This window comes from Sus scrofa, chromosome X (assembly GCF_054392235.1).
Source record: "Sus scrofa isolate SSC_HxYL_T2T_F1_AM1 chromosome X, Sscrofa_HxYL_maternal_Yorkshire_Landrace_v2.0, whole genome shotgun sequence".
NCBI lineage: Eukaryota > Metazoa > Chordata > Mammalia > Artiodactyla > Suidae > Sus > Sus scrofa.
The window spans coordinates 133,137,749-133,162,763 of record NC_139401.1 but is presented as its reverse complement, the minus strand read 5'-3'; the positions used below and the strand labels follow the sequence as shown (position 1 = coordinate 133,162,763).

Below are 25,015 nucleotides of genomic sequence, written 5' to 3'. Positions count from 1 at the left end.
CTAGAACTCAAAAGCTTAATTAAAAAATTGTCTGCAGTCATGCTCCCCTTTATTTCTTGCACCAGGGATGACTTTCCCACTGCCCCACCCTTGGTAGCCGACTGTTCCATCCCAAGGATGCCTCACAAGGGGCCTAAGTCAGTATTGGGTTTGCAGCCTCCAAACACTATTCTTTTCTTGGGGATGTTGTCAGTGACTTTTACTGAGGTGGGATTTTTTTGGTCCTTTTAAAGGCCTCGGGCTCTTTACAGCATAGGGTAGGATGCAACAATCACCACTGTGTGGTAGGTGGCCTAGAGGTGGTTATTTGATGTATTTTTTGGCCGTTGGGGGTGGGAGGATGGGACACTTCACCTAATAGAGGTTCCTGCAGTCTCCACCATGACGTGATGTGGTTACCCTCCAACCCCCTGCAAGCACATGCAGAGATATTGTCTTTCTTGCCTCGGGGATAGGGTTAAGAAATTTTGGAGTTCCCGTCGCGGCACAGGGGTTAACAAATCTGACTAGGAACCATGAGGTTGCGGGTTCGATCCCTGCCCTTGCTCAGTGGGTTAAGGATCCGGCATTGCCATGAGCTGTGGTGTAGGTGGCAGACGCATCTCGGATCCCGTGTTGCTGTGGCTCTTGCGTAGGCTGGTGGCTACGGCTCCGATTCGACCCCAAGCCTGGGAACCTCCATATGCCGCGGGAGCGGCCCAAGAAATGGCAAAAAGACAAAAAAAAAAAAAAAAAGAAAAGAAAGAAAAGAAATTTGTCTTAAGTGCCCAGACCTCACCTAGTCCTTATTCCCAATGTCTGGCTAATTGTGGACCTTCTGGCCTAACCCCCAACCCCACAGAACCCCACCTTTTTCCCTTCTCACACACCTGCCTCTTCCCTTCCTCCCTCCCCACCACCAGAGAACTTAAAGACATGTGTCACTTTTCACAACAGGTGTTTATTTTATTCACCACCATGGGTATACCCTGTTGGTGCATGGTTTGGCCTCTGAGTGGCTGGCCATTCCTTAGCGTTTAGACCTTGAGGACTTCCCAGGTGTTCCTGAGGTCTCTGGCATTGCTCGGAAATTCTGTCTGCCACGGTTGTCACTTGAAGTGGTGGGCTTGTCCATGTTCTCCTGGTCCTGCGCTGGCTCTTGATTTTGATTCATTGTCTCATTCAGCCTGTGATAGTGGCCAAACAGTGTTAGTCCTCTAGCTTTCTTGGGCTTAGTGGACGGAGTGGCGGGTTTTGGAGAGGTTTTTCTTCTCGAACTCCCTTGGAGGGGTCTTTTTACCCTCGCGGTTTTCTGGGCCACCTGGAAAGACAACAGCGTGAGTTCAGAGGGGCACTGGTTTGGGGGAAGAGGCTGGGGGATGGCTGGGAACAGGGGCTTCGGGAGAAGGGATGTGGGCCGAGGAGGGGGTGCCAGTTGAGGATGGGGTAGGAGTCTCGAGAGAGTGTTACTATGGAAGAAGTGATGGAGCTTGGGTCGGCTCATCTCACCTTGTTACTGCCTCTGGACTGGAGCTGACAGGCGGCCTGCCTCTTCTTTCTCGGCTTGCTGCTTGAGGTCAGTTGTTCCGTAAGTGTGCTAGGAGTTGCCGATTTCTTGCTCACCTTTGCCATGTTGGTGCTTCCCAATGGTCTCCCGCCGGCCTCGGCTCCTGGGCTATATATACCCCTCCCCCAGGACGGTAAAGGGCCACGCCCTTCAACTTTGTTTGGTCACCAAGGCTTTCCTCTAGCCAATGATAGCCCTGGGGGCGGGGGCGGGGGCGGGGCTTAGAGGTCATAAAGCACCACCCTCACACACTCATGGAGGGGGGATGCTGGCAAGGGCAAAATGCTCTGGTGGGAGAAAGAGCGCGTTTTTAGCACTCCTAAAGAGGCTTCGAAACTGACCTGCCACCCTCCTCATCTCCCCATGTCCATTCTGTCGGGTCACATGGCAGGGAAAGGGTGTCTCCTCCAAACCTTTCCCTGGGACCACCCTATTCCGTGGTACACTCTGTTTCCTCCGACCCTTCACCATTACTAAGGTTTTGGTTCTTTTTCATGTCTCGCCTTCCATGCATCCATGGTAAAGCGGCCATATTTAAGTCTGTGGATCATCTCATTTCCCTCCTATAAACCCCTCTACACACTTCGGAGGACCACTCGCTTCTTGGCTGTTACCAAGGAACTTGTTCACCCTACCTCCTTTTCACATAACTTCTGTGGCAGAGGATCAAAACATGGGGTTCAGGGCCCACCAAAGAGGTGGCACCTCATGCTTGGGATTAAAGACCCAAAGGTCTAGGAGTGAGTGTGAAGTAGAAATAGAATAGCCCTCAAAAAGATTGTAGCCCTGTCCCCTGAGGGACTGTAGTCAAGATTGGAGCCATTTCAATCCCTGGAAACTGGATTAAGGAAATCCAGGACTTCTAGTGACCCAACTTTTTCATCCTACCTCCTTTTCTCAGTGTCCACGTAACTCTCCTCCGTTTTCTCCTTTCCAGTCTGAAATCACTGCCTTCAGGCTATCAAGAGAGTTCAATGAACAAACGTGCTCTGTTGGGTATCCTAGTTTTGTTTCAAATGGGGGGGGGTGTCTCCCTACACTGGGAGGATGAAGTTGGTACATGGATGCTACAGGTTGTGCTGGGTGTTTGCATGCAAAGAACTACAACCTAAAAGTGATGAATACACACAGGAAGGGGCTTGGCTCAGAGGAATATGTTACTTATGTAAAAAGCACTTCTCAACACACATCCTCACCCACAAGACAATTTTATTACCTTGTTTTACTGCTGGCCCTGACAGCATCATAATTGTTTTACCTTCTCCTGAGGCCTTTGGGAAAAATAGTCCTTACCTTCCTGGAAGGACACTGGTGGAATTCTTTTTAATGAACAGCTGTCACAAGCTCCCAGTTTCTTGGTGGAGACACTTTGTGATCAATTTTAGTCCATTTACTTCCCTAGGTAGAAGGTCTGTCATTTGAGTTTTGCCACTGTAGGGAAGAAATGATGGAGTTGGCCTCAGGCCAGAGTGGTTATATTAATATCAGAAAAGGAGATTTCAGAGGAAAGAATATTATCAAAGCTAAATAAGTCATTTCATAATAATTAAGCTGTCACTTAATCCAGAGAACAAAAAAAATCCTTAACATTTGGCTCCTAGCAGCAGAGCTTCGTACTACATGAAACAAAACCTGATAGAACTGCAAGGAGAAACAGACAAGTTCATAATCATAGAGATTTCAATACCCTTCTCTCAGGAAGTGAAAAAATAAGTAGACAGAAAATCATTAAATATATAGAAAATATGAATTATACTAACAGTTAAATTAACCTAATTGACATTTACAGAATAATCCCGATAATATGAATTTTTTCAAGTACATGTGGGACATTTAATAAGATAGATAATAACATTCTGGTCATAAAGCAAGTCTCAATAAATTTAGAAGGTTCAAGTCATGCAAAGTTTATTCTCTGACCACAATGGAATTAAAATTTGAAATCAATAAGAAAAATGTATGGAAAATTCCCCCAAATATTGGAAACTAAATAATGCACTCCTCAATAACTCAGGAGTCAAGAAATCAAAGGGAAATTAGGATATATTTTATTTTTTAATTTTTTTGTCTTTTTGCCATTTCTTGGGCCACTCCTGCGGCATATGGGAGGTTCCCAGGCTAGGGGTCGAATCGGAGCCGTAGCCGCCAGCCTAGGTCAGAGCCACAGCAACGCGGGATCTGAACTGCGTCTGCAACCTACACCACAGCTCACGGCAACACCGGATCGTTAACCCACTGAGCAAGGGCAGGGACCGAACCCGCAACCTCATGGTTCCTAGTCGGATTCGTTAACCACTGCGCCACGACGGGAACTCCGGAAATTAGGATATATTTTAAACAGAATAAAAACGAAAGCACAACATAAAAGAATTTATGCAATGCCACTAAAGCAGTACTTACAAGGAAATTTATACTAAATTTATATTGCTAAATACCTGTATTTGAAAAGAAGAAAATACCTCAAATCAATGACCTTAGCTTCTCTCTTAAGAATCTAGAAAAAGATGGAGCTCCCATAGTGGCTCAGTGGAAATGAATATGACTAGTATCCATGAGGACACAGGTTCGATCCCTGGCCTCGCTCAGTGGGTTAAGGATCCGGCATTGCTGTGAGCTGTGGTGCAGGTCACAGACACGGCTTCGACCCCCTGGTGCCATGGCTGTGGTGCAGGCCGGTGGCTATAGCTCTGATTCGACCCCTAGCCTGGGAACTTCCATATGCTTTGGGTACAGCCCTAAAAAGACAAAAAGAAAAAAAATAAAAACCTATAAAAAGCACAATAAACTCCCCAAAAGCAGATGAAAGAAAATAAAAAATACCATACAATATCAATAAAATAGAAAATAAAAACCAGAAAAACAATAGAGAAGACCAATGAGACCAAAAGGGGATTCTTTAAGAAGAACGATAAAATTGGTAAACCTAGCCAGACAACAAAAAAAGAGACAAATAACTGATATCAGGAACAAGAGAGATGACATGCCAACACAACAGTAAGTGGTGCTGAGAAAACTGGACAGCTACATGTAAAAGAATGAAATTAGAACATTCTCTAACACCATATACAGAAAATAAATTTAAAAAGGATTAAAGACCTAAACGTAAGGCCAGATACTATAAAACCCCTAAAGGAAAACATAGGAACAACACTCTTTGACATAAATCACAGCAAAATCTTGCTTGATCCCCCTCGTAGAAAAATGACAATAAAAGCAAAAATAAACCAATGGGACTTAATTGAACTTAAAAGCTTTTGCACAGCAAAGGAAACCATTTTTTTTAAAAAAATGAAAAGATAATCCACAGAATGGGAGAAAATCTTGGCAAATGATGCAACCAACAAGGTCTTAATCTCCAAATATACAAACAACTCATACAACTCAACAAAACAAATAAGCAGACAAACAACCCAATCAAAAAATGGGCAGAAGACCTAAATAGACATTTCTCCAAAGAAGACATATCGATGGCCACAGGCACATAGTCAACACCACTAATTATTAGAGAAATGCAAATCAAACCTACAATGAAGTACCACCTCACACTGGTCAGAATGGCCATCATTAATAAGTCTACAAATAACAAATGCTGGAGAGGGTGTGGCAAAAAGGAACCCTCCTGCACTCTTGGTGGGAATGTCAATTGGTACAAACACTGTGGGAGACAGTATGGAGGTTCCTCAAAAAAACTAAATATAAAACTACCATATGATCCAGCAATCCCACTCCTAGGCATATAACTAGACAAAACTATAATTTAAAAAGATACCTGCACCCCTATGTTCATTGCAGCACTACTCACAGTAGCCAAGACATGGATTAAGAAGACGTGGTACATTTGCACAATGGACTACCTGCCACTTAGTAAGTGTGTTCCACTTTCCAGAATCTTGACCTTTGCTCCATATACCTTGGGGTTCATAGAGCCAGCCTGCTTTTTAAGGCTTATATAGTGGCAGACCACTGAAAACACACAAGGTGCCTGGTACCTTGCTAAAGACACAAATATCTGCAAAACCATAGCACCCATAGTAGTGTTACTTGTTACTCACATTTCTCAAAGTCAAAAAAAAAAAAAAAAAAGTCAAGCTTGTTTGAGCCTCAGACCATATCAAGATTCACAGAAGAAAAGAAATTTAATTTTTAAAGTAGGTTATCAAGTTCAAAACAGAACAAAGCACAAAGAAGGTTCTGACTTAAGAGTAGATCATAATTTGGATTTTGTTTAATAAAAAGAAGAATCAGACCCATACTTTGTTAAGTACTTTCAGTTGTACTCACAAAAATGACAATCACTGATTTCTGAAGTGGCTGGGATCAACTTTTTGAGTGTGTCCATGTCAGACACTAACTTTCCTTATCATGAAAATCTCTTTTAAAGTGGAGAAGGGGAGTTCCCGTCGTGGCACAGTGGAAACGAATCTGACTAGGTACCATGAGGTTGCAGGTTCGATCCTTGGCCTCACTCTGTGGGTTAAGGATCTGGCATTGCCGTGAGCTGGGGTGTAGGTTGCAGACATGGCTCGGATCTGGTGTTGCTGTGTCTGTGGTGTAGGCCGGCAGCTGCAGCTCCAATGAAACCCCTAGCCTGGGAACCTCCATATGCTGAGGGTGCGGCTCTAAAAAGACAAAAAACAAAAAACAAACAAACAAAAAAAAGTGGAGAAGGTGGAAAACATTCCTTCATTTTCTCTAATAATTTTATTAGCAGTTCTTCAAAGAAGAGCATTGATTTTTTTAAAAAAAAAAAAAAAGGATATTAGAAGGAAGCCCAGCTCAAAGTTCAAACTGCAAAAATTAACTCCAAGGAAAATATTCATCATCACCAGTGTCCATAGAATTCCAGGAAATAAGAACATTTCATTGGTCACTCTTGCAGTCAAAATTTCTAATGTTATCAAGCGTAAACCTGACTACTTTGCAGAGCAGTGACCAGGTTGGTTTTTTTTTTTTTTTTTAAATCATTTCTCCTCCACCGCCCTTCTTGAAGTCACAGATGCCTGTAGATATGCTCGTGCAAATGACCAGAGGTAACTCACCAGACATGTGATTTCTATTTCCGTATATACCAAGCTTCCCAGCTGAACGGGGTGGGACCTTGGACATCGGCTCGCTCAACACTCTTAATCTCTCAGAAGGAAACTGCCCCTGGATAGGCAATCAATGAAGAGCCACAAAATGGGTCCCCCCAGTTAAATAAACCCCATTTTAACAAGGCCCAGTGCGTGAAGCCCCAACATCTGGATAAAGATGGGTCATTTCCTCTGACAGCTGAACGACTCTTCCATGGGCCCCAATCAGGATCTTGTTCCTAGTCCCAGTGAGCAGGCCACTTTAGGCTGGGTCCCAATACATGAGAATGTCCTGTGCTATGTCAAGGCCCACAGAGGCATCTCTGTAGGCATCCGTGGCTGGGGCGGTGCACACTCGTTGGTGCAACGGCCAGATGCGGAGGCCTAGAAACCCCGTTTCACAGTAGGCTTTGATGCCTGCACCTTCTCAACCCCTCACGGCCACAAATGAAGAAGGAAGAAGTGAAACTAAGGGAAGTTGCTTTAATATAACACTTCAGCGATGTTTCTCCACAGTAACAAATGCAAGGAAGTTGACACACGTTTGACATTTTCTTGATTGACTTTAACACTCATTACAGTGATGAGAAGGTTAATGCATCCAGAGAGATGAGATACCAGATATGACATTTAAAAAAGATTGACACCATGTCAGTCTTTTAAGTTGTTATCATGCTTTTTTTTTGGGGGGGGGAGGGGCTTTTTTTAGGCCTGTGCCCACGGCATATGGAGGTTCCCAGGCTAGGGGTTGAATCGGAACTGTAGCTGCTGGCTTACACCACAGCTACAGCAACACAGGATCTGAGCCACATCTGTGACCTACACCACAGCTCACGGCAACGTCGGATCCTTCACCCACTGAGCAAGGCCAGGAATCGAACCCGCAACCTCATGGATACTAGTCAGATTCTTTTCCACTGCGCCTCAACAGGAACTCCTAAGTTTTTATCATTCTTAAAAACTATAGGGTGTGGTTACAAATGAACTAAATAATGAGCCAGAGCATAAAACAGTAGGAGAATTGCAACTGAACTCTCTTTGCCTCATTGCCTAAGGTTCATTGACAGAAAATAAAAGAAGTATCATTCAATCAGAGTTCCCTTGTGGCATAGTGGGTTAACGATCCGGTGTTGCCACTGTAGTGGCTCTGGTTACCGCAGTGACGTGGGTTTCATTGCTGGCCTGGGAAGTTCTACATGCTGTGGGCACGGCCGGAAAAAAAAAAAAGTATAAATTGATTATCTGTAGACATGGAAACCAAGGCCCAACGAGGAGAAGGGACTTGCCCAAGTCGGTAGCACAGACAAGGCTGGGACCCAGGGCTCCTGGGTGCTAAGCCAGTGCTTTGTAAGCCCTGCCACATCCGAAAGTCAGCAAGGTACACCTCTTCTTACTAAGGTGCGTGAATTGTAGCACATGGCTCATCAAAATTTATAGAGCCATCAATGTCTGCAATAAAAAGCTCAGCCTGATTTCCTTCTTAATGAAAGTATTAAAAAGACCATTTGAGGGAATGCTGTTATTTGCACCATCTCCTCCTGTTAAGATTGATTTAATGTTTAAGCAGAGAGATTTAATTTCACATAAATCTCAACAGTAAATAATTCAGGTTTCAAATCAGATAAGGTTTGAATTCAACTTCCATATTTGTGTCCCTTTCTCTAATTGACAATGCAGCCGTTTGCTGCCGTTGACACTGGGAATTGTGTGTCTCACCTGGAATCAGACGACTCTTAATTAAATACTGCTCAGTTCGCTTCTGCTATGAAGTTTTCTTTAAACCATCAGAATCCGCAGGTTTCTTAAATTCAAGCAGACATTCAGTTTTGTTTGCTGAAATGTTTTTTTTTTTTTTCCTTCTAATTTCTGTGTGGAGGTAGGAGAAATCTATTGAGTTCTGGAGTCTTCATTGTAGCTGAGCTTTGTGTATTGAAATTTTAAACACTTACAGACAATGTTAGATATTGGGATGCTAGCAGCATACACTCAAAACTTGGCTGATTTCCCATGGGCTAAAGCGGAGAGCAGAATTTCAGTCATTTGCTCATCCTGACTTCCGGCTTTGGACATCAGGGCTCTGGGAGAGACTCGGAGATGAGATGGAGAGTAGGGGGGTGAACAGGTGCAGGGAAAACCAAGCCCTGTCTTTACCCTCCCATCCCTTGTGGTCTAGAACCAGCAGTAAGACCAGGACCTACATCACTCAGGAGGGCCAAGGGAGGGAGGCAGGAAGTGCTCCAGGGCAGAGTCTCAGGAAGGCCTCCCAAGAGGAGAGGGGATGGGAACTAGGCTTTGAAGAATGGGAGAATTTCAACAGGCGTACCTGGGAGGGCTGGGAGCAAGGGAGTATTGTAGGTGGAGGGAACAGCAAGAGCAATGGTACTGAGGTGGGAAAGGGCAGAGGAGACGAGGGACTGAATGGAAATAAGCCCATAAACTTTGATTGACTGTGTTCAGTAGGGCTCATGAATGCAGCAAAGCCATATGGCTGGCTAATTAGAGGCAGTCATTTCAATGCTCTTGTGGCATTAAGATAAGCTACAGGCAGCTCGCAGTCCAAGGCTTATTTTTGTGACTGTAATCCATCTAATGGCAATGGCTTATGGACTATTGTCTAGCCAGGCCCCACTGGAAGTTTCTATCAAAGCTAATAATGAGGGCCGGGAGCTCCAAGGACTTGGGACAGATGCAGAGCCTTCCTCTATGCCTGACAAGGTGCCATAATTCTCGTGTTTGCGTGGAACTTTGCAAAATCCAGACAGAGCAGGAGAGCGGAGGCCAAGGCAGGCTGTTCCCTTCTGATGGGCCCCATAAGGGCTCTGAGGGAATCCTCAAGCTGCAAGCCTCTGAAATAACATTGACTGAATTTCAGAACGTGCAAAGATAGACTCTCTAAGTCTGAGGCTGGGAGCTATAACTCTCTACAGTTGCTCTCTAAACAAAAACCACAGATGCAAACTGGAGTAAGCCAGAAAAATCAAGAAAAGTCCGTTTGTACAATTGGCAAATCTTAAAAGATCCCTTCCAGAAATTTCCATTTTCTATTTCCCATTGGGACGCAGCTCGAAGCTGCCCTCTGAAGCACATGAAACACAGCTACAATCCCCATAGCAGGAAGGAACAGACCCAAGAAAGAGTCGTTGTACCTGTCCTGCCGAATGCTTTGTGTAAATGCTTTAATCCATGTACTCTTTCCTTGATAAGATCATCAGAAACTAAGATGGGCCACCATTTTCAGGTACGAGCACTTGGAGTCAAAATAAAGGGTCTTTACTACTTTCTGAAAGACCAAGGTGTGGAAATTTGATGCACAAAAGGCAATTGCCCTTCTCTGCTGCAAATGCTGTCTCATTGATGTTCATTGATTCATTTATTTTCATTTGGCTAATGTGTGCTCTTCCCCAGAAATCTGAGGAATGGGCTATATAATACCTTAACTTAGATTTATTAAAGAATAATTCACATACAATAAAATTCACCCTTTTTAGTGTATAGTTTTATGAGATTTCACAAATGTGGAGTTAGTGTAGCTATCACTACGATCAAGATATAAAACATTTCCAATAACCACAAAAGTTCTCTTGGGCCCCTGAGTGGTCAACCCTTTCTGACCTTTCCATTACTTGACAACTATTGATCTCTTTTCTGTCCCTTTAGTTCTGCTTCTTGCAGAATATTATATGAATGGAATTAGACATTATGCAGCCACTTGTCTGGCTTCTTTCACTTAGCTTAATGCATTTGAGATTCATCAGTGTGGTTATGTGCATCCATAATGCATTCCTTTTTATTGCTGTATAGTATTCCACTGTATGGATGTAGCACAGTGTTTCTCCTTTCATCTGTTGAAGGTCATTTGAGTTGTCGCAGTTTTGAAAGTTATGACTAAAACCTTTAGATACACTCACAAAGAGGGCTTTGTGTGAACACAAGATGTCTCAAACTCAACATGTCAAAAATTAAATTACTGATCTTTTTTCCAACTTGCCCACCCATAACCTTCCCATTCTCATTCAATGACCTATCCTTCCAGGTGTCCACACCGAAAACAGGTGCATCAAACTTGTCACTTCTCTCATATGTCACAACAGTCTGTCAGCAAATTCTGGTGGCTCTACCTTCAGAAGATATCCAGAATCCTACCACATTTTACCACCTCCACTTCTCCCATGCTGGTTCAGTCCACCCCTATCTCTTATCTAGATCATGGATTTGGCTTCTAAATCATTAAGTCAGATCACGTCACTCCTTTGTTCCCCATTTCACTCAGAGGAAAACTCCAAGTCCTTAAGAATGTCCCATAAGGCCCTGTACTATTGGGTTCTTTTTCTTGTTACCTCTCTGATCTTTTTCTGCCACTTACCTTGCTTTCTCTGTTTTAGACACACTGGTCTCCTTGCTGTTCCTCACATATGATTCCTTCTGCCTCAGGGCATTTGCATTGATGGTTTCCTTTTTCTAGAATGCTCTTTCCCTGGACTTTCATAAGATCAACTTCCTCGCCTTCAACTCTTTGCTTACATATCACTTTCTCAATGAGGCCTCTTCAGATCATCTTATAATATAGCATCCTATCCCAACCCCCCCCCCATGCCCCACACACATACCCTGTATGCTCCACCCACCTTACCCTGTTCTACTTTGTCAATTTCATAAACATTTGTCGCATTCCGATGTTCTATCGTCAAGTTCATACATGGATGATGTCTACTATCTGTCTATGCCTGCTAATGCGTTTAAGTTCCATGAGGGAAAAAGCCTTGCTTTATTTACTGATGTATTTCAGTTACCTAGCACGCTGCTTGGAACAAAATGAGGCATTCGACAAATATTTGCTGAACGACTGAAAAGAACTCCCGCAAGAATGATCCTCTGCGTGCCATTTCCTGACACTCAACTCCAAGCTGGTCTTTAGAAAGGTCCTCATGGGCTGCAGCAGCCTGAGTGTCATGCAAAGAGGAACCAGGCTCAGATACATTTGGCTGATCTGCATTAAGGTCCAGAGTCCATGCTACAAGTAGCTCTCTTTAGTACCAGTGACTTCTCTGCCCTGCAACATCAAATGTGTTCCAAGTAGTAATTGTAAGAGAAGAAAACTGGTCAGTGCGTATGGCGCCCCCAAGGGGACAAGGGGAATACCACACTGAGCCAGTAAGCCCAGAGCTCAAAAATAACCAAATAACCATTGGGGTTGGGCTAATCCATCTGACATCCTAGGAAAGATGGGGGGCTTTTCACTACCCTGAATGAACCCTCCTGACCATCAGCCAGTGAATATAAAAGTCTTGTTTTCAAGGAAAAAATTGACTCATGTGGTTGGTGCTGCTTTCTGGAAAATACTAGAATGGTCTTCAACCTGTCTGCTGACCCAAAAGCTCAATGAACACACGGTCAATCAGTATTGGTTGAGTGAACAAATGAAAATCTAGGGTCATGGAATTTGGTATATCAAGTGGAAGTAGCACTGGATTTAGGGAGACAACGTGTGAATTTGCTTCCAAATATCCCTATTTATTAGCCCTATGATACCATATCTTTGAGACTCAGTTTCCTCACCTGTAAAACAGATACTGATTCTTACCCTGACTACCAACAGAGGAGGAATAAAGGAGAAGATGAACACGAGCATAGCATGGGACACGAGTATGTTGTTAGGCATTACAGCACCAAAGAGTCATCTAAAGCAATCCTCTTGTTAAACCGCCCAGTTCACTTTCCATTATACCACAGCTGTTTTGGATTTCCCTGAAAATAAGGAAGGATGCTGAGAGTCGGAGGAGACCAAGGCAGCTAGCGTTAGCTAGGACAGAGTACCAAAGCAGAAAGACCTGCACAGGGAGAAAATTATGGAGAGTCACGGAGGATCCCTCTCAGGTATTCAGCAGAATTCTTATCAGCACCTGTCCATGAGAAAACTAGTCAAAGCTGGAGAGAGAATTTTCCCCCCAATTCAGGGAATCTATGCTTGGAGTTCTCATGGTCCTGGGAATACAGCCGGTTCCCACCAGGTACACTGGAAACCTCATGATTCACAGAGCACAGTACACGGTGTTCGGAAAGTTCTTGCCTCGTGGTAGGAAATATGTAACTATAGAACAAATGTTGCTCTGCTCCCTCCTAAAATTTTGTTTTTTTTTTTTCCCAGCACCCTTGGCATGCAGAAGGTCCCAGGCCAGGGATTGAGGCTGCACCACAGCAGCAACTGGAGCCACAGCAGTGACAATGCTGGATCTTCAACCCACTAGTCCAACTGGGAACCCCTCCTCCTAAAGTTTTAAGGAAAAACAAGGAAAGATCAAACTATTCTAAGTAACCTAATTGCACACCAGTAAAAAAGTTAGAAGAATGCAAAAATATCCAGCGTAAGCAGCAAAATACAGACAGACTGAATCCAGCAACATGCCCATATGAACACAATGATCAAGTGGGATTTATCCCAGGAGTACAAAGTTGGTTTGACATCTGAAAATCAATTAATATAATAAGTCATAACAACAGAATAAAAACCAAAATCACAAGATAATCTCTATAGATGTAGAAAAACATTTGACGAAATCCAATACCCTTTCATGATAAAGACACTCAACAAAAATCAACCCATAGCTGACAAGAGAAGCCACAGACTGGGAGAAAATCTTTGCAAATGCCATATCTGGTAAAGAACTGTTATCCAAAATATACCAAAAACTCTTAAAACTCAGCAGTAAGAAAACAAATGACACAATTAAAAAATGGGCCAAGGAGCTTCACAGACACCCTCACTAAAGATAAACAGATGCCAAATAAGTGTATGAAAAGATGCTTCACATCATACGTCATTAGGGAATTGCAAATTAAAACAACAACGAGATATTGCTACGCAAACATTAGACTGGCCAAAGTCCAAAACACCAACATCACCAAATGCTGGCAAGGATGTGAAGCAACACGAACTCATTCACTGCTGGTGGGCATGCAAAATGGCACCGCCACTTTGGAAGACAGTGTGGTGGGTTCTCACAAAACTACACATGCTCTTACCATACAGTTCAGCAGTTGCCCTCCCTGGTATTTTCCTAAAGGAGTTAAAAACTTATATCCAGGAGTTCCCATCATGGCTCAGCAGAAACAAATCTGACGAGCATCCATGAGAACGCAGGTTCGATCCCTGGCCTCGCTCGGTGGGTCAAGGATCTGGTGTGGCCATGAGCTGTGCTGTAGGTCTGGCGTGGCTGTGGCTGTGGTGTAGAGCCAGCATCTACAGCATCTCCAATTGGAGCCCTAGTCTGGGAACTTCCATGGATGTTTACAGTAGCCTTAGGCATAACTGCCGAAACATGGCAGCAACCCAGATGTCCTTCAGGTAATGAATGGATAAACGAAGAGTGGCACATTCAAACAGTGGTGCAATGGAATAGAATTCAGTGCTAAAAGGAAATGAGCTATCAAGCTATAAGAAGACAGGAAGGAAACCTCACTGTATATCGTGAGGTGAAAGAAGTCACTCTGAAAAGACCCACATACTAGAAAATGCGAAACCATGGAGACAGGAAAAGGATTTGTGGTTGCCAGAGCTTCATGAGAGAGGGAGGACGGACTTCATCGGTGGGGCACAGGGGGTGGGGGGGGAGGGTTAGGGCAGTGAAACGGTTCTGTATGATACTGTGATGGTGAATACAAGTCATTATGCATTTGTCAAAACTCATAAAACATACAACACAAAGGGTGAACCCGAATGTAAACTGTACCATATACTAATGCGCGATGCTAATAACAGGGGAAACTACTGGGCCGGGGGGGTGGTTATAGGGCAAATATGGAAACTCTTTGTACTTTCCGATTTTTCTTTTCTTTCTTTTTTTTTTTTGTTTTTGTTGTTGTTGTTGTTGTTGTCTTTTGAGGGCCACACCCGTGGCATCTGGAGGTTCCCAGGCTAGGGGTTGAATCAAAGCTGTAGCTGCCAGCCTACGCCAGAGCCACAGCAACACCAGATCCGAGCCGCGTCTGCGACCTACACCGCAGCTCAAGACAACACCGGATCCTTAGCCCACTGAGCGAGGCCAGGGATCCAACCTGCAGTCTCATGGGTCCTAGTTGGATTCGTTAACCACTGAGCCACCATGGGAACTCCCCACTCAATTTTTCTATAATCCCAAATTTCTCTAAAAAATAAAGTCTATGAAGTTAAAAAATATACTTTATAGTATCAAAAATAATAAAACTCTTAGCAATAAATCTAACAAATTATGTAAAAGCCCTTTATGGAGAAAATGGTAAAACTTTATTGAAAGTTCTTTTAAAATACATAAATAAATGGAGAAACATATCATGATCTTAATTGGAAGATTCAATATCTTAAAAATATCAATTATCCCCCAAATGGATCTGTATATTAAATGCAATACCAATATAATTCCCAAGGTTTGTGTGTGTGTATGTGTGTAATTCAAAAAGCTAATTCTAAAGTTTATGTCAAAAAAAAAAGGCCCAAACGCAGAGTCCAGAAATAAATGCATGCATATACAGTACCTTAACTGATGACAGAGAAGGAACTGCAAATCATTAAGGAGGGAAGTTCAACTATATAAAAAAAGAAAGGAGAAGAAAAGAAATCCCAACTTCACACCGTATGAAAATCACTTAGAATTCTATTGAAGACTTAAATGTAAAATGCAAAACTAAAATATTCAGAGGGCCATGCAAGGGTACAATTTTACGATCTCGGATTAGAGAGGCAAGCACAACCCACTAAGGAAAATGATCAAGTCAACTACATTAAAATGAAAAACGTCTCTTCATTAAAAAGATCACTAGGGAAAGCAGCAAAGACAAGCCACATGCAGGAAAAACATATTTAAGGATATGAAGCTGATAAAGAATTAATATCTAGAGGTTATAAAGAACTCCTAAAATCAATAAGAAAATTATAACATACTAGAAAAACTGAACAAATGACATATTTTGAAGGCAATTAACTGCCTGGGGTCCATAAACATATAAACATTTGCTTAAGATCATTTAAATCAGGAAAATGTAAAAGAAAACTAAATTGATATATTTCATACCTACCAGATTGGCAAAGTATTTGTGGACAAGATGTGGGGGAACAGGAACTTGTATCTACTGCTGGCGGTAATATAACAACTACTCTGGGGAAGTGTGGCATGACCTGCTCCAATTAGCATGCCCTTACCCTACGACCCAGCGATGACATTCCTTGGTTTGGAGAAATACTTCCATAGGTGCATGTGGAGGGGTAGACAAGACTAGTCATTGTGCATAAACCTGAAGCAATTACTCAAGGGGCTACTAATAGTAGACTACATTGTGAGACAGTCACACAATGGGATACTATGCAGCAGTGAAAAGGAATAAAGTATAGTTCCATGCCTCTCACAAAGCTGAATCTCAAGAACGTAATGAGGAAAAGAAGCAAGCCACAAGAGAAAAGAGAGAAAATACATGATATGATTCCATTTATACAAGGAACAGGCAGCTCTAAACAATATGTGGTAGAGGCAGACGAACAGAAAAACTAACAAAAAACAGCTGAATGATTAACCCAATATGAAGGACAGAGTTTACTTGTAGTCTTCGGGGGATAAAGAATGATGTCATCGGGTAGAGGATTTTTTTTCTCGGATATGGAAGTTCCCAGGCTAGGGGTCAAATAGGAGCTTCAGCTGCCTGCCTACGCCACAGCCACAGCCACGTGGGATCCGAGCCGAGTCTGCGGCCTACACCACACGGCTCACAGCAACATCAGATCCCCAACCCACTGAGCGAGGCCAGGGATCGAACCCATGTCCTCACAGACACTAGTCAGGTTTGTTACTGCTGAGCCACATCAGGAACTCCTAGTGATTGGGTAGAGTTTTAACAGGGGCTTCCAAGGTGCGGGTTAGGTGTTCATTGCATGAGTTTAAATTCTACACGAACGATTTATATATTCCTTTGCATGTGCAGTTGACCCTTGAAGAAGGGCTGGAACTGTGTGGGTCCACTTAGAAGCAGCTATTTTTTCCAAAGTAAATAGAACGGCACTACATGATCTGTGATTGGTTGAATCTGTGGCTGTGGAATCATGGATACAGAGGTATCGCAGCTACAGAGGGCTGATATAAGTTATACTTGGATTTTAGACTGTGTGGAGGGGCAGTTGTTCAAGGGGCAACTCTATTATGTATCTCATCTTTAAAAAGTTTAAGAGTAAAGGATTAAGAATAAAATATTTTGGAGTTCGAGCTATGGCACAGTGGCTTAAGAGTCTGTTAAGAGCCCGGTATTGTCTCCGTGGCGGTGTGGGTTCAATCCCCAGCTGGGCACAATGGGTTAAGGATCCACTGTTGCTACAGCTGTGGTGTAGGTCACAGCTACTGCTCAGATTCGGTCCCTGGCTCAGGAGCTTCCGTAGGCTGCAGGTGCAATAGAAAAAGAAAAAAAAAATGAATAAAAAATATTTTGGCAAAAAATGAAGTGAGGGAAGTCAGACTAATGGAACAAAATAGTGAATCTGGAAACAGCTCAGCACATCTATGGAAATAAGAGGGGAAAATGATGATTTACTATGTAATCCTAGGACAACTGGCTATCTTCATGTACAAGACGAAGATAAAAATGTGTATCTTTACCTAACATCATAACAAAAATCTGTCCATCTTCAGGCAGATTAAAGAAGTAAATATGAAGGAGCTCCCACCATGGCTCAGTGGAAATGAACCTGACTAGCATCCATGAGGACACAGGTTCAATCCCTGGCCTCACTCAGTGGGTGAAGGATCCGGTGTTGCTGTAGCTGTGGTGTAGGCTGGCAGCTACAGCTCCAATTCGACCCCTAGCCTGGGAACCTCCCTATGCCACAGGTGCCGCCCTAAAAAGACAAAAGACAAAACATAATAAAATAAAACAAACATAGACCTCATGATTGGTAAAAATTTTAAAAGTCTGGCAGGAGTTCCCTTGCGGCACAGTGGGTTAAGGATCTGGCATTGCTACTGCAGTGGCTTAGGTGGCTGCTCTGGCATGGATTCAGTCCCTGGCCCAGGAACTTCCACATGCCATGGGCGAGACCAATTTTTTTTTTTTTTAATTAAAACAAAAGTCTGGTAATACCAAATTTTGACTCAGATGTGTGAAACTGGAACTCCCAAACACTGCTTCTGATTGTATACATTGCCATAGAGCAGCGGTTCCCCAGACTGCTGGGTGTTCCTAAAAGCCTTTAGGGGGATCTACTCGATCAAGAATATTTTCATCATAGTATTAAAGCATTATTTGGATTTTTTTCTTGTGAGTGTACAGGGGAGTTTTCAATGCCACTCTTCTAAATTTTTTTTTTTTTTTTTTTGGTTCTGGAAAACATTTTTTTTCCCACTAAAATGTTATTTCTAAATGAACAGAGAAAAATTTACATTTTCCCAGCTTTAATTTCTATTATGTTCAATATGAATCGATATAACCCATATAAACAAAAGCTCTTCGAGGTCCTCAATAACCCATGAGTCTCCACTTGGACTCATTCACCAAATGTTTGCTAAGTGCCTGCTTGGTGCCAGGCCTTGGACTAGGTTCCTTATGGCGCAGAGGGGGCGCTCACTTCAAAAGTGACACAACACAGCTCAGCTCCTCTGCCCTGAAGCTCTGGACCTGGTTGATTCCTCCACAGGCAGGTGGCCCCGCGGAAGACTCAGGCTGTTTTGGCTGCAGCGCTGAAAGCCTTGGCCCATCTCCTTCCCCCCCACCTGAGAGGGTGGAATTCCCTAGCTGTTCCACCATCATGTTGTCACTGTGCTCATCTCCCAACCTCAGGGCACAGAGCCTGGGAAGATTCCAGTTAGCTCCACCGCCATCTGTGCTCCTAGCTTCAGTCCGATGAGTCGCCAAGGAACAGGAGAAAAATGAAAACCAACCACATCTGTATCCATATTTAATTGTCAGCCGAGTTCAACTAGTTACCACCACAGAAGCTTTGATTTGAATGATGTTTCCTCTTAGCTTTATTCCCATCTCATCTGGGGACCTTAAATGTGACCCTAGAGAGCTATGGTTACTAAGATTATAGGACCTGGAGTTCCCATTGTGGCTCAATGGAAATGAACCTGACTCTTATCCATGAGGATGTGGGTTCGAGCCCTGGCCTCACTCAGGGGGTCAAAGGAGCTGGGGTTGCTGTGAGCTGTGGTGAAGGTCACAGATGCAGCTCGGATCTAGTGGTGCCATGGCTGTGGTGTAGGTCAGCAGCTGCAGCTCCGATTTGACCTCTAGCCTGGAAACTTCCATATGCTGCAGGTGCGGCCCTAAAAAAAATAAAAATAAAAAAAAAATAGGACTCTTCACAAATACCAATTAAAAAAACCACCACTCAAATATCTGGCCACGGAGAGGACTGCCTGGTGCATGTATAGCTTTTTGAAACTTCATCGCACAGATGTTTTGTTCACCACACTTTTCTGCAGGTCTCCAGCGTGCCAGACTCTGGGAGGCACACTCCAAATATCCTCAAATGCATCAGTGGTGTTTTCTTCATCCAATCCTTGTAACAGCCCTAAGAGTTAGCAAGCCAGTGCTGCTTGCTTGCTGGTTCCACTTGCAAAACGGAGGAGGGTGGTGACAATGACAAGAGGGCCCTGATTTCATGGGATATCCCTCCATGGCTTCTCTATCCATCCATCACCTCTCTACCTCTCACCTATTTATTTGCCTATTTCTCTATAAATATGTTTTCACGGAACACGCATACATGTGTGTGTATATATATGCGTGTACATATACGTAGGCTGTTCCTTCATTTGATATTCCTAAGAATGGGTATTACATCCATCTTAGAGATAAGACAGGGCTCAAAAGCAAAAACTTTGGTGAAGTCACTTGTCTGGGTTTCCAGCCCAGTCTTGCCTGCCTTTCATGAGCTTTCTGAACAGTCATCCAATCCTCTCCTATAGCCTTTTTTATTCCTCAGTGGTAATCCCCCCTTTCCCTAATCCAGAGAAGCCCAGAGTAAAAAAGTGATGGACAGCTTCCTCAGAGCCTGCCCCAATCTGCTGTGGGTCCCATCCCCGCGCCTTGCAGACTCGGGGAAACTCGGTTCCCTGTGCCCCATGGCAGCTCTCCTGAAATATGAAGAGAGGTCATGGCCCCTGAAGATGTTGTGTGACCTTGACTGCTATTCCCTTCTGAGCCTCAGTGTCTTAGACTGTTGGTTGAAAAAAAAATGGATTCACGCTCTAAATTACCTTTCAATTCTGAGATTCTATGATTCTAGACCTTTTTTTTAAAGTCCGTTCTTCTTAGTAAAAACCAAAGAACTCTGATTTGAATTTCCATGACTAGAGAGCATACTTGTGGATTAGCTGATCTGTAGAAGGCAAAGACATTTGGCAGAAGATCAACTCTTGAAGGGCTGAAAATCAAAGCAGCCTGATCCCACATCACTTGAGCAAGGTTGCAACACAGCAAAGCAAAACATCAAGCCCAATTCGGCTGGCACCCCTCTCCAACATGACTCTTCTGAATGTCATCTGCCAGCTGGCTTTACATGATCCCTTACAGGCAAAGCACCTGCTAGTATAAGAGATGGAAGAAGTCTTGACTTGAGAAGTAAACAAGTTCAGGACTCAGCCCAGCCCCTGCAGGGCGATTTCGCTTTGGGCCGGTTGTCTCACCTCTCTGGGCTTCAGCTTCTTCATCCACAAAGTGGGTGACAGTGGTGACAATTCTGGCCCCATGTGGCCTTCACTGGGTTGTTATGCAGTGTTAATGAGATAGTAACTGTCAAACTCTAGTGTGTGTGACCAGCTAGACAGGGAAGTACCGGTCCCACTTCCAATTTCCCCTGTTAACTGTTTGGATAGAAGCCAGACCAAGGGCTCTTCCGGGAAGAAGAGGAATGGAGGAGAAAATAACTGAGGCCAACCCTTGATTTAAGAGGAGGATTTGGCTTAGTCGCAGTGGCAAATGACGCACTTACCTTGTGTGCTCAGAACCACAGGAGGCTGCCCACAAGCCCAGCCAGCCCTGATGGCGCCAAGAAGGGCCAGGTCTCTCCATCATAGACCGCTCAGTGGCAAATGGTAGAAACGTGCTTGGTGGGTAGAAAACAACACTCTCCCATGGAGAGGATGCTGGCATTGTCCAGAGTGGTCTTTGCAGAATCCCCAGGGGGACGGGCTGTCAGTCCTGGACTCAAGCAGCTGGGTGAGTCCTAAAATGTCATCTGTTGTCCCTAAAGCCTAGGGACTAGAAAGAGCGGAAGTGGCTGTGTTGACAAGATTGTCCTTGCTGCATTCTTTTCACCAGGAGACTCGAAAGTAAATTACCACAGGAAGAATCTTTGTGTGGCTGCTCCTCTGGCCCACGCAGCCAAAGCCAACCAGAACCGAAGCATTTGAGGGACCCTGAGAACCTGGGCAGCCAATTGGCCAGGTGGGTGGGGAGCCACACAGGCAGGTGGGTAGCTGGGCTGGTGCATGAGGGCCCTGGCTTGGTACCCAGGGACCTGTTCAAAGAGTAAAAGGAGGACTGGGTGTCATGGTTCTCCTCTTTCTCAGGTCCTAAGAGCTAGAAGAGGACCTTGGGTCTGCTGACCCTGGACCCTGGGGAAACCTACTCAATAGACCTCTTCCCAATGACACTGACCAGTCAGACTCCACAACATTCCCTCTTTTCCAAACTTGAGCCAAAAAAAACCTCTCGAGCCCCTCAAGATATCAGGAGGAAACTGGTCTAGGTGCCCCATCAAGAGCCCCTCCTGAGAGCCACACCACCCCAGGCCCAAATCATGTCCAAGCCTTCAGGGTGACAGTGGCTTTTACATTTTTCCTGTTGTTTGGGCCTTGGTTGCCTCATGGTAAAGCTACTAGAATAATACAGAGCGCCTAAGGATTGTCTACAGTGACCCCTGGATCATCATTGCCAATAATCTCATGACAGTCCCTCAAAAGTCAATGTCGCCAACTAAATTCATTGTCTTCACTTGCAAACTTAACTCCCATCAGCTTCTTTCTATCTCAGTGGACTGCTGGTGAGTGCTGAGCACCATGTTTCTAGAACCCCAAGCCAGAAACTTAGGAGACAGCCTGGATTTCATCATTGATAAAAAGCTAATAATGGCTACCACTTATTAAATATTTACCTTGTAAGTAGTTCATGTATGTTTTGACTACCAGGTCCTTTATGATCTGATCCTTTTAGTATCACATAAAACTGGTCCCTGCAGAGTTCAGCCATGTACCATCTCTTGTCTGGACACTTGCAGCAAGGCCATTCATTCATTTATTCAACCAATATTTACTGAGGCTCTGCCATGAGCTAGGTACCATGCTGAGGATTCGGTGGTAAGCAAAACATATCCAGTCCTTCCTCCCATAGAACCTACATTCTAAAAGAGACAAGGGTTAAGCCAGTTGTGCAATCCATTCTCACACCATAGCCAGCTTGTTCTTTCTAAAACACAGATCTAACAATTCAGACCACTATCATGCAACCCTCAGGCTAAGGCCCAAATTGTGAACTTGGCATTCAAGATTTCACAGGCCTTTCCCAATTGACCTTCCCCAAATCAATATCCAGCCCTTCCCCAAGGAAGATGGGGACACACATATACACACTCACACCCCTCCTTTCTGCTCCTAACATTCCATTCCATCAAACAACCAAAGTAGACTGAATTCGTGTTCTCCTAACATTTCATGCAGCATCACATCTGTATAGTTTTAGAATTCCTCTCTGAAAACTGGTCCCTGGGGGTTCTCTACACCTCAAAGGCTGATGTCTCAGGAAACCAGATTGCCCATAACGGCGCTGAATGTTGGAAGAAAGCCTTGGCATCCCCTAATTTCTCTGCCTGTCATACCCTTCCCCCCTTCACTGGCTAACTCCTACCTATCCTTCAGATCCCAGCCCGGATGGCTCTTCCTCCTGGAGGCCATCAGTGCCCCCTACTGCCTTCCCCTGAAGTGCCCTACTGGATGATGCTTCCTGTGTCCCTCCTGGTCACGCGGTCATTGTTTACTCTCTATCTCCCCCTAAGGGCCAACGTCTCATCTGCTTTATTCACCACTCTATCCCCAGTGTCTGTCACAGTGTCTGTCAATGTTTATTGACATTGAATGAATGAATTGTAGTATGGATAAATTGACAAATGAATGCATCTTGGAAAAAAGAAAGAAATGAAAGAACATGGAACTGAATGGATTGATACCATGTCCGCGATCTGAAAAACAATATTGTTAACAATCAAATCTTTCTAAATTGATCTGTAGATTCAGAGCAATCACAATAAAAATCCCAGAAAACTTTTTAGTAGATATATATATAAAAAAAATTCTAAAATTTCCTGTCATGGTGCAGCAGAAATGAATCTGACTAGGAACCATGAGGTTGCAGGTTTGATCCCTGGCCTCAACCAGTGGGCTAAGGATCTGGCATTGCTATGAGCCGTGGTGTAGTTCACAAACACAGCTCGGATCTGGTGTTGCTGTGGCTGTGGCGTAGGCCAGCAGCTACAGCTCTGATTAGACCCCTAGCCTGGGAACCTCCATATGCCACAGGTGTGGCCCTAAAAAGACCAAAAAAAAATATTCTAAAATGTTTGAGAAAGAGAAAAAAATTTAGAGAAAGAGAACAAAGTCAGAGGACTAACATCTGATTTCAAGGGCTCATGGACCATATAATAAGAAAGACTACCCTCCTGGGCCAGAAAACAAACTTTGACAAATTTAAAATAATTAAAATCATATATAGTGTATTCTCTGCCCAGAATGCAATCTAGGTTTCAATAGTAGAAAGACAATGGAGAAATCTATGAATACACAGAAGCTAAAAACATACGTCTAAATAATCCATGGATCAAAGAGGGCATATCAGGGAAATAGAAAAAAAATGAACTGAGTGAAAATGAAAATACAGCATACTAAAATTTGTGGGACATAGCTGAAGCAGTGCTGAGAGGGAAATTTATAGCACTAAATGCATACAAAAAGAAAATAAAATCTCAAATAAATAATCCAGGCTCCCACCTTAAGAACCTAGCAAAGAAAGAGTGAAATAAACCCCAAACAAGCAGAATCAAGGAAATAATAAAGACAAGAGCAGAAAATGATGAAATTGAAAACAGAAAAAAAAATGGAAAAATCAATGGATAAAACTGGTTGTTTGAAAAAATCAGTAAAATCAACAAACGTCTAGCAAGACTAACAATAACAACAACAACAAATGAACACAAAACACAAATGGCCAATATCAGGAATGAAACAGGGGGTATCATAACAGACCCTACAGAAATCAAAATGCTAAGGGTTGGGAGTTCCCACTGTGGTGCAGCAGAAACGAATCCAACTAGGAACCATGAGGTTGTGGGTTTGATCCCTGGCCTCGCTCACTGGGTTAAGGATCCAGGTTACCGTGAGCTGTGGTGTAGGTCGGCGGCTACAGCTCCAATTGGACCCCTAGCCTGGGAACCTCCATATGCCGGGAGTGTGGCCCTAAAAAGACAAAAAAAAAATGCTAAGGGCATACTATGAACAACTTTACACACATACATTTGATGAAATTTAAAAAAAAGTTGAACCAATTCTCTGAAAAACACACAAAACCACAATCCATTCAATGTGAAATATATGATTTGAATAGTCTGGTAACTGTAAAATAAATTAAATTCATAATTTTAATTCTCCCAAAAAGAAATGTCCAGGCCAGCCAAGATAGTTTCACTGGAAAATTTTACCAAACATTTAAGGAAGAATGAACATGAATTCTACAATCTCTTCCAGAAAAGAGAAGAGGAAAAACACTTCTTTTTTTTTTTTTTGTCTCTTATCTTTTTTAGGGCCGCACCCGTGGCATATGGAGGTTCCCAGGCTAGAGGTCTAATTGGAGCTATAAACTGCCAGCTTATACCAGAGCCACAGCAACGCAGGATCCGAGCCGCATCTTTGACCTACACCCCAGCTCACAGCAATGCCGGATCCTTAACGCACTGAGCGAGGCCAGGGATCGAACCTGCAACCTCATGGTTCCTAGTCGGTTTTGTTTCTGCTGAGCCACAATGGGAACTCCAAAAACACTTCTTGATTAACTTTATGAAGCTAGAGTTACTGTGATTAAAAAAAAAAGACATTACAAGAAAACTACAGAGCAATATCCTCATGAGCAGAAACACAAAAGTCCTCAACAAAATAATAGCAGCAAACATATCAAAAGAATAATACCAAGTGACTAAGTAGGAAGAGAGTGAACTTACAAAAGAGACAAGGAAAGAGAGAAAGAGATAGGAAAAAGAGAGAGAGAGAGAGAAGAACACCATGTCTCATGAGCCAAGGGAAAATTCTCAGGAGAAAAGGTGTTAACCAAGTTCACTGACTGTTGCAGAGAAGTCAAGCAAGATGAGGAAGGGAACATTGCTTAGTGGCAAGGATAACTC

The 25,015-nt window shown here is 43.5% G+C and overlaps 1 protein-coding gene and 1 long non-coding RNA gene across 2 annotated transcripts; both read right to left on the bottom strand.

Moving 5' to 3' along the window:
• Positions 1-927: 927 nt before the first annotated feature.
• On the bottom strand, positions 928-3,015 carry LOC100154249 (uncharacterized; the record flags this gene model as incomplete). Its single annotated transcript, XM_085006993.1, has 3 exons — positions 928-1,300; positions 1,489-1,711; positions 2,888-3,015. Coding segments are annotated over 3 exons (642 nt in total), but the record flags the coding sequence as incomplete, so codon positions are not given.
• Positions 3,016-6,296: 3,281 nt separating this feature from the next.
• LOC146394825 (uncharacterized) lies at positions 6,297-24,753 on the bottom strand. Its single transcript, XR_014834861.1, has 2 exons — positions 20,564-24,753; positions 6,297-20,157 (listed from the first exon to the last, which is right to left on the bottom strand). It is a non-coding gene; the product is annotated as an uncharacterized LOC146394825 (long non-coding RNA).
• Positions 24,754-25,015: the final 262 nt, after the last annotated feature.